Here is a 15,628-nt window from a genome sequence, read left to right as displayed (position 1 = left end):
CTATGTTTCTCCTTTTATTTATTCTGTTTCTTGACTGGGCTGCAATCACTCCTCCCCTCCCCTCCTTTCTCCTCCCCTCCCCTCTGCTCTGCTCTCCTCCAACCTTCTCTCCTTCTCTCTTTCTCAACTATATCACCTTCCTCTTCCCTATTCTCCTCCTCCTACTTTAATAAATATGCTCTTTTCCTTTTTAACAACCTTTGGACTTTTCTAATCAGCCACAATTGTTTTTTGCCCTTCAAGAGTATATTCTTAAAAATGACCCATACATTGTGTTTCTTCAGGGTTTTTCAATAAGGAATTTAAAAATAGACTCTAGGCTTCTTAAGGATATTTACATTTTGTGTTTATTTTCTAGCCCCCAATTCTCTAAAATGGAGTGAACACTATATAAACAAACAAATAAATTAGTTTTCTGTTTCCACTTTCCCAAAATGCTGTTGAAATTAATTATCATATATTCATTAATTTATATGAGTTTTTACAGTGGGTCTATTCATTATTGGCATTGTGATTGTGCATTTTATCTTATTTGCGGATTCACAAACTAGTTTTTTTGAAATAAAAACCCCAAACCAGCTGTTTATCTAGCTCAGAAACCTTGTCTTCGTGTTGGTCTCAGAGGCATCCTCTACTGGTGAGTGTGGTCCAGGTCCCCTGTGGTCCCTGTGATGGATTGTTGGCAGGCCTTACCAAGCATCTTTGCTCAACACACTAGTTATAAGAGATAAAATAGAATACAAACCCAGGTTTACTGTACTGGTCATAGAAGATTTCCATTAGCAGGTTCCAGGTAATGCCTCCATTGACAGAATATTCCAAGAGAACACCTTGGTTACGGTTGTTTGGTGTGATCAGGCATCCATACATGAAGTAAAATTGGATAAACTCAGAATTAGTGAGGTTTAGATCCACTGTGACCAACAGCCGACTGCAACCCTAAGGAAAAGAAGCAGAATGCAACAACACGGTGATAAGGAATCGTCATTACGCGTTCTAGGTATTCTCTGGCTTCCATCCTTTCTTCTGCAAAACAAGTCACACAGTACTGCAATAATGATTTTCTTATCTCTCCTATTATACTAACTCCTAGTATGGCCTTTAGCACACAGTAGGTACACAGCAAATATATGCTGAACTTTGAAATTTCAGTATTAGAATTTACTTACAAAGGGCAATGTATTCTAAAGAGATTCTCTTCTATTTTCTTCTAAGCAATAGGAGAGCTGAAATTAAAGTAACTATTCTATATTTTTATTAAATTATTTCTAGCTATTTATAGGTATCTTTTAGATTTTTAAAAAGGCATCAGCTATTAACAAAATAGTACACTGAGATGACTATTTTAATATGAAATTTAAAACTGATGTCCAAAAATGTAATACAACTTAATTATAATTAGAGATATTAGTTGTAAGCTTTTTAAACTTTTATAGTTGATTTTAATGTTTTCTATATTAATTCATTAACATAGTCATTTCTTAGTTGAACCTATGAAGAAAACTAGGCCTCTTAGAGTTCCATCTAAGCTAGGAGGAGTACTGTGAACACTGCATTCTTAATCACTGTTGATGATTATAAAAATCCAACATAATGTATGTCCTCTTGCTACTCTTGGGCTAAAATACTAGTATACTTCATTGGCACAAACGTAAACTCTAAGGTAGGACATGGTAGGGCAGTAAAGAACTGAGAGTGAATTTGTAATTTTTAAAAATTAAATTGCCTGTAAAGGGTATTTAATTATAGTATTGGAGAAATTCTACTTTTAAACAAGTCATCTTTGGCAGCAATGCATAATGACTATAAAATTTCTCAAAGCAATTTTCTAACATTGCTGCTATCATTCACAAAATAATCTGCTATAAATACACATGTCTAGTAATTACTAACAATTACTCTTTCTTGGATAATTTACATAAGGGATTAATTATTGTTAATAAATTCAGGAAACTGAAGCTCATTTTCCAGATTTTTGGCTCCCTAAATCCCAAATCTGTTGCAAGCTCAGGAATTTTCAATTAGAGCATCATTCAGGTGGAAGACCCTCACACATTGTGCAAGCTCTCTATCCCAGGGTGGAAATTCATTTAAGTTCTTTTTAAATGTGTACTTAAATATGCCTGTGCTGACACTACCCTGCATAATTAAATTGTCGCAACTGATTTGTGATAGGAAAGTGTTGAAAATAATTAGCATTTTCTGATTTGTAGAAAGTTGTGAGTTCACATCAGGGTTGTGCATTTAGAGTGTCTAACTCTGCATCTTGATTTGCCAATTAAACTTCAAAAGAGACTCGATTTTTTTGGGGGGGAACTCAGAGGATGCAGAAATGAATAAACAGCAGCCAAACACTAACCCCACTGAAATGGAGAGCCATTCCCGAAGCCACAGCTCCACACACAGTACTTAATTTCCCTCCATTCACAGTTAGCCAGTTCTGGTTGGATGGGGCCCGATTGAAGTTGTCTTTGAGTTGGGTTGGAAGGGAGGTCTGGGGCTCATCACAGTACAGGCCACCCCACTGCTCGTCACAGCTGGGAGTGGAGAAAGAGAAAAGAAAAGTCAACATCAAACAAAGCCCCTGCAAGTGTTCTCTCAAATTAGCAAAGCCAACTCCTTTTCCTAGTCCAAGATGATGAAAGGTTAGTTGTCTTCACAGAGCTTGCTGGAATTCACCTGCTCTCCTTAACAGTGCTTTAGGTTAGAAATAAGCTGTGAATTAACTGCCTCTAGGATTTCCTAAAGTAGTGACTTGGGCTTACAGGTGGAGAGAGAAGCAATTTGAAAGAATTTACTAAAGCCCTGTCCCTGCATGACACAGCTCTGGATGGCCGGTAAGTAATTGCAGCTACCAAAGTAAACTGGTTGGTCCTAATAATTTATGAAACTGGTCTTTTTAATAGAGGCTTTGAGCCAATCAGGAATCCAAGAAGCCATGTTCCAAATAGCAGAGGGTACTTTGGATAGCATCTGCCATCTTTGACCACAGAAGTGAATTCCCTGTTCAGTGTTGGAGGAAATATGGATATAGGGCTGGGAGGCTCCGGGATCTCAGAGGTCATGCTGGATATGGGCTAGAATCATTAATCAAAGGAAAGACTCCCCAGGTGTACAGGGATTAGTGGAGAAGGAACTGAATTCTCTATCAGCATTTTCATTCATAGTAGCCCATCGAACAGCAGAGTCTTTGAAAATAAAGCACAGAGCCCCGTAGTACACAACACACACACACACACACACACACACACACTCTCTCTCTCTCTCTCTCTCTCTCTCTCTTTATTTAGATCCTTCCAAAGATACTAAGGCTCTCTGAGTAAAATTGTAGGTCTCTCCATCAAATATACCTGGCAAATTGATCAGGCATTTATATACTTCCTTATGCAAATACCACAGGAATACCATTCAAACCACAAGTAAGGCATATCACTACATACATTCAGACCTAAGTGAGAAAAATATTTATGATGTATTATTTTCAGTCAGAACATACTGAACTCCTGAACTTCTTCTAATGTCTTTTTCAAGGCTCAGGTGTATCACAGAAACATAGAAGAAAATAAAACAAGTCAATTATAACTGAGCCTTCCCCCTACAAGATAGCTATTGTTCAGTTCCTAATCTCTAAGCAAGAACAAAGATAGCCATAAACTCCATAGTTAGCTCAAGGTCAGATTTCAGGAAAAATGTATCAATATAACCTAAGGCAGCTTGGAAGTGATTAAAAAACCAGTTTCAGAAAAATCTCCTGGCCAGAACGTGAGTCAGGAACTTTCTGTAAAAGGAAGAAAAAAACCTACTTACACACAGTTTCCTTGGATGCACCTTCCATGGCCACTGCACATATCTGTGCAGCCATCCCCGATATAGACATTATCTATTGCCCACGTCTGCTGCTTGTCAAAAGGAGCTGGTTGATGCCAACGGAAACGAGTGGCTTGGGACCTTTGAAGAAAAAGAGAATTATAATGAAGGATGTGGTGGACAAGAGAACGTGTTCCGGTACGTTAGAACAAGCGCATGGAGGAGTGTTACACAAATGCACGTACATCCTCACTTGTGTTCCAAAAAATGTATTCATTATGGCCAATTCTTTGCCAAACTTTGATTAAGAAAACCAAACCAAACTGAACTGCAATAGCTTGAGAACATACTGGGTTGGCCGAAAAGTTCATTCGTTTTTTTCCGTAAGATGGCTCTAGTACCGCTTAGTTGTCTTTAACTTCATTTGAAACAATTTTGTTAGATTTTACTGTGACAGCTGTCGTATCAGCGTGGCAGAAGGTAGTGGAACAAAACGGTGAATACGTTGTTCAATAAAGTTCTTGGTGAAAATAAAAAAATGTGTCTTTTATTTTTACTTAAAAGCTGAAGGGAATTTTTGGCCAACCCAATATTTTAGGCCAAGGAGCTTTCTGAGCCTTGTAAAAACAGACTGAAACAGATACTAAAACTAATGCTAAAATCAGTAGCCTCATGGGACCAGTGAGCCCTGAATTTTGTGTGGAAATCATTGTGGAGGGACAACAGGGCTACTGCCAAGTTGTATTTGCATTTTAGGAAAAGATGTTTGTCCTTGAGCAGTCATAACCCCTCTGCATTTGAGTCGGGGAGAGGATTTCAACTCCTACGTGCTCCCTAAGGCCAGACACTTTTGTACAGGAGGCATACTGGTCAGCATTTATGAGGAATTCTCACAATGAGAGCCTTAGGAAGACTGGGGGTGTATATCAGAAGGATCAGTGAAACCCTAGATAAGATAATTGGACAGAGAAGAGAGAGGATAGTAAGACCAGACTTATTTTACATTGATTTAAATGCAATGTAAATAAAATCCAAACAGAGATTCTCCCACTCTGGAGAATATATATTAGCTCATTTGCACAGCTTGGGGGAGAGTCTTGTTCATAAGGACAAATAAACTTATGTGTTTAGGGACACTAGATGGCAGTAAAATCCAAACAATGCCTGAGGCTCAAGTGAGCTTGAACATTCAAAGACCTTGGAGGAAATAATTAGCCAAAGCAACTCTTGTTTTATGGATTTATATACTTTTCTCATTAAGAGATATGCTAACCACTTGACTGAAAGATACCTGTTTTAGGCAGGACCAAAGACCAAATAACAGCAAGGATTTAAAATTTTCCAATTGAACGCATTTATATTAAGTTTAGAAAATAGAAAAGAAACAACAGAACTCAAATCTTCACTCTGAAAATAAATCGTTCAGTTTGATATTTGTTTACTGAGCATCTATGCACTCATTTCTCCATAACCTGTCTTGCTCGCCAGCTCCCATCTGTTCGTCTCAGCAGAGAAACGTCTACCTAATACCCTCCTGTCACTTCCTATTGCATTTAACTTCAATCCCAAGCTCCTCCTTGGCCCACAAGGCTCTGCCAGAGCTGAGCCCTCTCCTCTAGTCCCTCAGCCTCACTTCTGGAGCCCTGCTCCTCCTCTCAGCTCCTGAAGCTCCTCAAACTCTTTCCTGCCTTCTGCTGGCATGTTTTTCCTTTCTGCCTGGTTAACCTCTGTGTGTCCTTCAGGTCTCAGAGGAAATGTGAGGTCCTCATAGAGAAATATTCTTTCAGATCCCTTTAAAAACTACATTTCTTCCATAGCAAATGGTTCTTTTCCTTTCACAGTATTTATCACATCTGTAGTCATATATTTATTGGCATATGTATTTCTTAAATGTCTGTCTCTTCCTCAGAAAAGTTGTAAGGGAGCAGGGTTAATCTCTTTTTGTTTAACATTATACACTCAGTGTACAGCACCTAGCCCTTAGTAGGTGCTCTAAGGTGCAGGGAGCTGGTATTCTCAGAGTAAGTAATATGAAGATGCCCCCGCTGTGGTTGTGTAACTCAGTGCTCTGCTCACCAGTTAATTTTTAATGACTAAGTTTATTAATAGCTATGCCTGTTACATGCAGCAACATCTCATAAATAACATAGTGGAATATCATATTTTCCATAGCACATCATTACTTGGATTTTAATAACAAGTCAACACTTACATATTTATTCTGTCTTTTAGACTATATGTTTCTGAAGGGCAGGAAATATCTCTGTATTCCTTCAAGGAATATTGTTTTATATCTTCAGTGTGCATAGATAGTGGGCAAGTAATAAGATTTCCTTGTTCCCCTAATATTTTATATATGCTCCATTACCTTTAAAATTTTTTTAAATTGAAGTATACTTGATATACAATGTTTCATGTGTACAGCAAAGTGATTCAGTTTATATACATATATATATATATATGTGTATATATATATATATATATATATATATATATATAGGGTTGGCCAAAAAATTCGTTTGGGCTTTTCTGTAACATCTTATAGAAAAACCCAAACGAACTTTTTGGCCAACCCAATATATGTTCTTTTTCATATTCTTTTCCATTATAGTTTATTATAAGATATTGACTATAGTTTCCTGTGCTATACAGTAGGTACTTTTTAAAATCTATTTTATATATAGTAGTGTGTATCTGTTACTCCCAAATTCCTAATTTATCTCTCCCCCCTCCCTTTTCCTTTGATAACCATAAATTTGTTTTCTATGTCTGTGAGTTTATTTCCGTTTTGTAAATAAGTTCATTTATATCATTTTTTAAGATTCCACATATAAGTGATACCATATGATATCTGTCTTTCTCTTTCTGACATATTTCACTTAGTATGATAATCTTCTGGTCCATCCATGTTGCTGCAAATGGCATTATTTCATTCTTCTTTATGGCTGAGTAATATTCCATTGTATATATATATATATATCTCACATCTTCTTCATCTATTCATCTGTCGATGAGCATTTAGGTTGCTTCTATGCCTTGGCTATTGTAATAGTGCTGCTATGAACATTAGGGTGCACGTACCTTTTTGAATTAGAGTTTTAGTCTTTTCCAGATATACGCCCAGGAGTGGGATTGCTGGATCACATGGTTGCTCTGTTTTTATTTTTTTAAGGAAACTCCATACTGTTCTCCATAGTGGCTGCACCAATTTATATTCCCACCGACAGTGTAGGAGGGTTCCCTTTTCTCCACATCCTCTCCAGCATTTATTATTTGTAGACTTTTTGATGATGGCCATTCTGACAAATCCATCACCTTTTATTAAAGCTCTTATCACCTTTTAATAAAAGTGCCTATTTATGCGTAGTTTCCTCTGTTGGATTATTCTCCTTACTTACCATTTTACTGTTGGTGACTCCTATAGATGGGGCTTCATAAACCTTTACTGAAAGAATGTTTAATTGGCAGCAATAAAGGTGGCCAGAAAGAATCAAATAGGAGACATCTTGAGAGTGGTCGGGCAGGGGCTGGGGGTCAGTGGTGGAGGGGGCAGTAATTTGATGACTGTTAAAGGCGGGGGAGATCTTCCCAGCAGTTGGGAGATGGCAGAGATGCCTAGCATGTGGTGGCCCTGCCCACCAGAAAGACAAGATCCAGCCTCATCCACCAGAACACAGACACCAGTCCCCTCCACCAGGAAGCCTACACAAGCCACTGAACCAGCCTCACCCACTCGGGGCAGACACCAAAAACAACGGGAACTACGAAACTGCAGCCTGTGAAAAGGAGACCCCAAACACAGTAAGTTAAACAAAATAAGAAGACAGAGAAATGTGCAGCAGATGAAGAAGCAAGGTAAAAACCCACCAGACCAAATAAATGAAGAGGAAATAGGCAGTCTACCGGAAAAAGAATTCAGAGTAATGATAGTAAAGATGATCCAAAATCTTGGAAACAGAATGGAGAAAACACAAGAAACATTTAACAAGGACCTAGAAGAACTAAAGAGCAAACAAACAATGATGAACAACACAATAAATGAAATTAAAAATGAAATCAGTAGCAGAATAACTGAGGCAGAAGAACGGATAAGTGACCTGGAAGATAAAATAGTGGAAATAACTACCGCAGAGCAGAATAAAGAAAAAAGAATGAAAAGAATTGAGGACAGTCTCAGAGACCTCTGGGACAACACTAAATGCACCAACATATTCAAATTATAGGGGTCCCAGAAGAAGAAGAGAAAAAGAAAGGGTCTGAGAAAATATTTGAAGAGATTATAGTTGAAAACTTCCGTAATATGGGAATGGAAATAGTCAAGCAAGTCCAGGAAGCGTAGAGAGTCCCATACAGGAAAACCCAAGGAGAAACACGCCAAGACACATATTAATCAAACTATCAAAAATTAAATACAAAGAAAAAATATTAAAAGCAGCAAGGGAAAAGCAACAAATAACATATACAGGAATCCCCATAAGGTTAACAGCTGGTCTTTCAGCAGAAACTCTGCAAGCCAGAAAGGAGTGGCATGACATATTTAAAGTGATGAAAGGGAAAAACCTACAACTAAGATTACCCTACCCAGCCAGGATCTCATTCAGATTTGATGGAGAAATTAAAACCTTTACAGACAAGCAAAAGTTAAGAGACTTCAGCACCACCAAACCAGCTTTACAACAAATGCTAAAGGAACTTCTCTAAGTGGGAAACACAAGAGAAGGAAAAGACCTACAAAAACAAACCCAAAACAATTAAGAAAATGGTAACAGGAACATACATGTCGATAATTACCTTAAATGCAAATGGATTAAATGCTCCAACCAAAAGACACAGACTGGCTGAATGGATACAAAAACAAGACCCGTATATATGCTGTCTACAAGAGATTCACTTAAGACCTAGGGACACATACAGACTGAAAGTGAGAGGATGGAAAAAGATATTCCATGCAAATGGAAATCAAAAGAAAGCTGCAGTAGCAATTCTCATATCAGATAAAATAGACTTTAAAATAAAGACTACTACAAGAGACAAAGAAGGACACTACATAATGATCAAGGGATCAATCCAAGAAGAAGATATAACAATTGTAAGTATTTATGCACCCAACATAGGAGCACTTCAATACATAAGGCAAATGCTAACAGCCATAAAAGGGGAAATCGACAGTAACATAATCATAGTAGGGGACTTCAACACCCTACTTTCACCAATGGACAGATCATCCAAAATGAAAATAAATAAGGAAACACAAGCTTTAAATGACACATTAAACAAGATGGACTTAATTGATATTAGTAGGACATTCCATCCCAAAACAACAGAATAAACTTTCTTCTTAAGTGCTCGTGGATCATTCTCCAGGATAGATCATATCTTGGGTCACAAATCAAGCCTTAGTAAATTTAAGAAAATTGAAATCATACCAAGTATCTTTTCCAACCACAACACTATGAGAGTAGATATCAATTACAGGAAAAAAACTAAAAAATACAAACACATGGAGGTAAACAATACACTACTAAATAACCAAGAGATCACTGAAGAAATCAAAGAGGAAATCAAAAAATACCTAGAAACAAATGACAATGAAAACACGACGACCCAAAACCTATGGGATGCAACAAAAGCAGTTCTAAGAGGGAAGTTTATAGCAATACAATCCTACCTCAAGAAACAAGAAAAATCTCAAATAAACAACCTAACCTTACACCTACACCTAAAGCAATTAGAGAAACAAACAAACAAAAAACCCAAAGTCAGCAGAAGGAAATAAAGCATAAGGATCACATCAGAAATAAATGAAAAAGAAATGAAGGAAACAATAGCAAAGGTCAATAAAACTAAAAGCTGGTTCTTTGAGAAGATAAAAAAATTGATAAAACTATAAGCCAGACTCATCAAGAAAAAAAGGGAGAAGACTCAAATCAACAGAAATAGAAATGAAAAAGGAGAAGTAACAACTGATACTGCAGAAATACAAAGGATCATGAGAGATTACTACAAGCAACTATATGCCAATAAAATGGACAACCTGGAAGAAATGGACAAATTCTTAGAAAAGCACAATCTTCCAAGACTGAACCAGGAACAAATAGAAAATATGAACAGACCAATCACAAGTAATGAAATTGAAACTGTGATTAAAAATCTTCCAACAAACAAAAGCCCAGGACCAGATGGCTCTACAGGTGAATGTGATCAAATATTTAGAGAAGAGCTAACACCTATCCTTCTCAAACTCTTCCAAAATATAGCAGAGGGAGGAACACTCCCAAACTCATTCTACAAGGCCACCATCACCCTGATACCAACACCAGACAAAGATGTCACAAAGAAAGAAAACTACAGGCCAATATCACTGATGAACATAGATGCAAAAATCCTCAACAAAATACTAGCAAACAGAATCCAGCAGCACATTAAAAGGATCATACACCATGACAAGCGGGGTTTATCCCAGGAATGCAAGGATTCTTCAATATACAAATCAATCAGTGTGATAAACCATATAAACAAACTGAAGGATAAAAACCATATGATCATCTCAATAGATGCAGAAAAAGCTTTCAACAAAATTCAACACCCATTTATGATAAAAACTCTCCAGAATGTAGGCATAGAGGGAACCTACCTCAACACAATACAGGCCATATATGACAAACCCACAGCCAACATCATTCTCAATGGTGAAAAGCTGAAACCATTTCCACTAAGATCAGGAACAAGACAAGGTTGCCCACTCTCACCGCTATTATTCAACATAGTTTTGGAAGTTTTAGTCACAGCAATCAGAGAAGAAAAAGAAATAAAAGGAATACACCATTGTAAAGCAATTACACTCCAATAAAGATGCTAAAAAAATAAAATAAAAAAACAAACAGGGCTTCCCTGGTGGCACAGTGGTTGAGAATCTGCCTGCCAATGTAGGGGACATGCGTTTGAGCCCTGGTCTGGGAAGATCCCACATGCCACAGAGCAACTAGGCCCGTGAGCCACAATTACTGAGCCTGCGCGTCTGGAGCCTGTGTTCTGCAACAAGAGAGGCCGCGATAATGAGAGGCCCATGCACCGCGATGAAGAGTGGCCCCCACTTGCCGCAACTAGAGAAAGCCCTCACACAGAAACGAAGACCCAACACAGCCATAAATAAATAAATAAATAAATAAACCCAAAGTTTAAAAACAAACAAACAAAAAACATGGTCCACACCCCCCCCCAAAAAGGAATACAAATCAGAAAAGAAGTAAAACTGTCACTGTTTGCAGATGACATGATACTATACATAGAGAATCCTAAAGATGCTACCAGAAAACTACTAGAGCTAATCAATGAATTAGGTAAAGTAGCAGGATATAAAATTAATGCACAGAAATCTCTTGCATTTCTATACACTAATGATGAAAAATCTGAAAGAGAAATGAAGGAAACACTCCCATTTACCATTGCAACAAAAAGAATAAAATACCTAGGAATAAACCTACCAAAGGAGACAAAAGACCTGTATGTAGAAAACTGTAAGACAGTGATGAAAGAAATTAAAGACGATACAAACAGATGGAGAGATATACCATGTTCTTGGATGGGAAGAATCAACATTGTGAAAATGAGTATACTACCCAAAACAATCTACAGATTCAATGCAATCCCTATCAAACAGCAATGGCGGGGCTTCCCTGGTGGTGCAGTGGTTGAGCATCCGCCTGCCAATGCAGGGGACACGGGTTCGAGCCCTAGTCTGGGGAGATCCCACATGCCGCAGAGCAACTGGGCCCGTGAGCCACAACTACTGAGCCTGCGCGTCTGGAGCCTGTGCTCCGCAACAAGAGAGGCCGCGATACTGAGAGGCCCGTGCACTGCGATGAAGAGTGGCCCCCGCTCGCCGCAACTAGAGAAAGCCCTGGCACAGAAACGAAGACCCAACACAGCCAAAAATAAATAAATAAATAAATTAATTAAAAAACAAAACACAAAAAAACCGTACCAATGACTGAGCCGCACCCCACGGCCATTAAATCTGAATGTCTACAGATAGGACCCAGTCCAGACACTATATTTAAAAAAACAAAAAAACAAAAAAAAAACAGCAATGGCATTTTTCACAGAACTAGAACAAAAAAATTTCACAATTTGTATGGAAACACAAAAGACCCCAAATAGCCAAAGTGATCTTGAGAAAGAAAAGTGGAGCTGGAGGAATCAGGCTGAGTTCAGACTATACTACAAAGCTACAGTAATCAAGACAGTATGGTACTGGCACAAAAGCAGAATTATAGGATAAAACAGAAACAAAAACAGGATAAAAAGCCCAGAGATAAACCCACGCACATATGGTCACCTTATTTTTGATAAAGGAGGCAAGAATATACAATGGAGAAAAGACAGCCTCTTCAATAAGTGGTGCTGGGAAAACTGGACAGCTACATGTAAAAGAATGAAGTTAGAACACTCCCTAACACCATACACAAAAATAAACTCAAAATGGATTAAAGACTTAAATGTAAGGCCAGACACTATAAAACTCTTAGAGGAAAACATAGGCAGAACACTCTATGACATAAATCACAGCAAGATTCTTTTTGACCCACCTCCTTGAGAAATGGAAATACAGACAAAAATAAGTTAATGGGACCTAATGAAACTTAAAAGCTTTTGCACAGTAAAGGAAACCATAAACAAGATGAAAAGACAACCCTCAGAATGGGAGAGAATATTTGCAAATGAAGCAACTGACAAAGGATTAATCTCCAAAATATACAAGCAGCTCATGCAGCTCAATATCAAAAAAAACAAGTAACCCAATCCAAAAATGGGCACAAGGTCTAAATAGACATTTCTCCAAAGAAGATATACAGATTGCCAACAAACACATTAAAGGATGCTCAACATCACTAATCATTAGAGAAATGCAAATCAAAACTACAGTGAGGTATCACCTCACACCAGTCAAAATGGCCATCACCAAAAAATCTACGAACAATAAATGCTGGAGAGGGTGTGGAGAAAAGGGAACCCTCTTGCACTATTGGTGGGAATGTAAATTGATACAGCCACTATGGAGAACAGTATGGAAGTTCCTTAAAAAATTAAAAATAGAACTACCATATGACCCAGTAATCCCACTACTGGGCATATACCCTGAGAAGACCATAATTCAAAAAGAGACATGTACCACAATGTTCATTGCAGCTCTATTTACAATAGCCGGGACATGGCAGCAACCTAAGTGTCCATCGACAGATGAATGGATAAAGAAGATGTGGCACATATATACAATGGAATATTAGCCATAAAAAGAAACGAAATTGAGTTATTTGTAGTGAGGTGGATGGACCTAGAGTCTGTCATACAGAGTGAAGTAAGTCAGAAAGAGGAAAACAAATACCGTATGCTAACACATATGTACGGAATAAAAAAAAAATGGTTCTGACGAACCTAGGGGCAGGACAGGAATAAATACGCAGATGTAGAGAATGGACTTGAGGACACGGGGAGGGGGAAGGGTAAGCTGGGACAAAGTGAGAGAGTGCCATGGACATATATACACTACCAAATGTAAAATAGGTAGCTAGTGGGAAGCAGCCACATAGCACAGGGAGATCAGCTCGGTGCTTTGTGACCACCTAGAGGGGTGGGATAGGGAGGGTGGGAGGGATACGCAAGAGGGAGGGTATATGGAGATATATGTATACATATAGCTGATTCACTTTGTTATACAGCAGAAACTAACACACCATTGTAAAGCAATTATACTCCAATAAAGATGTTAAAAAAAAAAGACAACATTATACAGCATAGAAGCTGGTGATTCAGTGTGAATTTTCTGTCATTTATCAGCATTTTAACTTTGGAACGTGTTTTTCTTTCTCTCCTTTTGTTAATTAAATAAATGGCGAAAAAAAAAAAAAAGAACTTGTAATTCCCTTGACTATTTCTCCATGATGAACCCAACAAATATTATGTTCAGTTATTTGGTTTTTTTAGAATAAGACCTTTTCTTTGCAGTTACAGTAGTTGGGAATATCATTGAAAAATATCCTCCTACTCTAAATCTGTTTACCTGCCAAAAGGTACAGACTCCTCCAATCCCAGTCCATCACTCCAGTCCTTCCACAATCTTTTTGCCCCTTCTTGAGCTTATCACCATTCCTTTAAACTTCCTGCACACATTGAATAGCTTCTGTGCTGTGGTTAAAACCACCTGGCTTCCAAAGTGTAGTAGTTAATCTTTAAAGACAGTGGTATCAGCCAGGTCATTAGGGCCAGTAGAAAAGAATGGATCATTTTCAAACTGTGACTTTAAATAGCCAAGTCACACCTGAGCCTTCCAGTGGCAGCTCCCACACCCCACCTTTCTTGGTGGATTTGGGTTACCTGCCCTTCCATTGACTCACCCTGGTTCTCAGGTGACATTTCAAGAACCATGCCACTCGAGCCACCTTTTATTTTTAGGTCTGGGGTTAGTAAAGAGAAGGAGGCAGATTCAGAGTAGGGGCTATGAAATTGATTTTGGCATCTTCCTATTTTTTTCAGCCTTTCTCAAGAACGCCTGGCATCCTCCCTTCCTATTTCTTCTCGGACCATATCTCTTAGGCAAGCAATAAAGATGTAGTACTAATACAGTGGTTAAGCCCATGGGCTCTGGCACCAGACAAGCTGTATTTATTTCCAGTATCTCACTGAAACCGTTCTTTTGAAGGTCATTGACTGTCTCCTTATTGAAAACTCTAGTAAATTTATTGTGAAACTTTCTTCTTCTTGACTCTATGTAGCATTTGTCACTGATTTCATCTCTCCCTGCTCGATATTCTATTCTCACTTGGCTTTTGGATACCACGTTATTCTGATTCTCCTACCTCCTTGACTGCATCCTCCTGGTTCCTCTAATAGCTATTTCCACTCATTCTGCTATTAAATTTAGGGATCCTTTCTTTTTAAATGCTCTCCTCTGGAGAGCTGCTGCAGTTTTACAGCATTGCCTATGACCTCTATGTTCATGCCTTCAAGGTTTATTATCTTCCCCTGGGCTCCAGTCTTCATAGCTCTGTCAAAAGGATATTTCCATCACATTTAATTCAGCATCTTTTGATTAAATCTGCCATACTGTCCCTCCTGGAATCAGCTTCAGCTCACTCCTCTCTTCTTCTCACCACTTTCTCAGGCTTCAAACTTTAAAGTCATCTTTTGATGTGTGCAAGGGAGAAGAAGTTAGTGACTGAGTTTTATCAATTCTTTCCCTGAAATGTCCTATAATATCTACTTCATCCCCCTCATGTTAGCTGTAGCCCAGACCCTTGTTACCATGTACAGTCATTATCACAATGCCTTTGTCTTTCTCCTACCTGAGTCTCTCTTTTCTCCAATTTTTTTTTCTTGGAAGAATAGTCTCAGCTCAAAACCCACCATAGTTCATTTTCCCTACAAGTCTAAACCCCTTTGCCTTGCTTCAATGCTTACTATAAATTACCCCAACTCTGCTAACAAACAACTTCCCGTAACTTCCAGATATGAGCTCCCTGTTTAATCAGCAACCTCTGTGCTTCTCCCAGGCTCACATGCCCTGTTCACATTGTTCCCCTAATTTAGGATGTTCTTTTCCTTACCCACCTAAGTCCTAGCCATCCTTTGAGGCCAGGGCCCATCTTTTCCCGAATCCCTAACTCTGGCATTCAACACTGTCTCCCATCTCTCAGTACCTACAGCATTTCCAGCCCATTCCTCAGTGAAGCTCTAAATTATACTCAGCATGTATTATTTTTAAGTTGTTTATTTTCCCATAACCAGATTGTAACCTCCTCCAGGGCAGAAACTTAAGATAGCA

The 15,628-nt window shown here is 38.3% G+C and overlaps 1 protein-coding gene across 1 annotated transcript in view; it reads right to left on the bottom strand.

Moving 5' to 3' along the window:
* Positions 1–15,628, bottom strand: part of RELN (reelin) — a 535,801-nt gene that overhangs the window by 37,870 nt on the left and 482,303 nt on the right. Inside the window, exons 47-49 of the mRNA XM_061197622.1 lie at positions 3,808–3,948; positions 2,360–2,537; positions 746–939 (exon numbers count right to left, since the gene is read on the bottom strand). Coding sequence (XP_061053605.1) covers positions 746–939; positions 2,360–2,537; positions 3,808–3,948 — 513 coding nt within the window. The remainder of the gene's footprint in view (positions 1–745; positions 940–2,359; positions 2,538–3,807; positions 3,949–15,628) is intronic.

Source organism: Eubalaena glacialis, chromosome 8 (genome assembly GCF_028564815.1).
Source record: "Eubalaena glacialis isolate mEubGla1 chromosome 8, mEubGla1.1.hap2.+ XY, whole genome shotgun sequence".
NCBI lineage: Eukaryota > Metazoa > Chordata > Mammalia > Artiodactyla > Balaenidae > Eubalaena > Eubalaena glacialis.
Note: the sequence above shows the minus strand (reverse complement) of the source record. Positions and strands in the feature narration are given on the sequence as shown.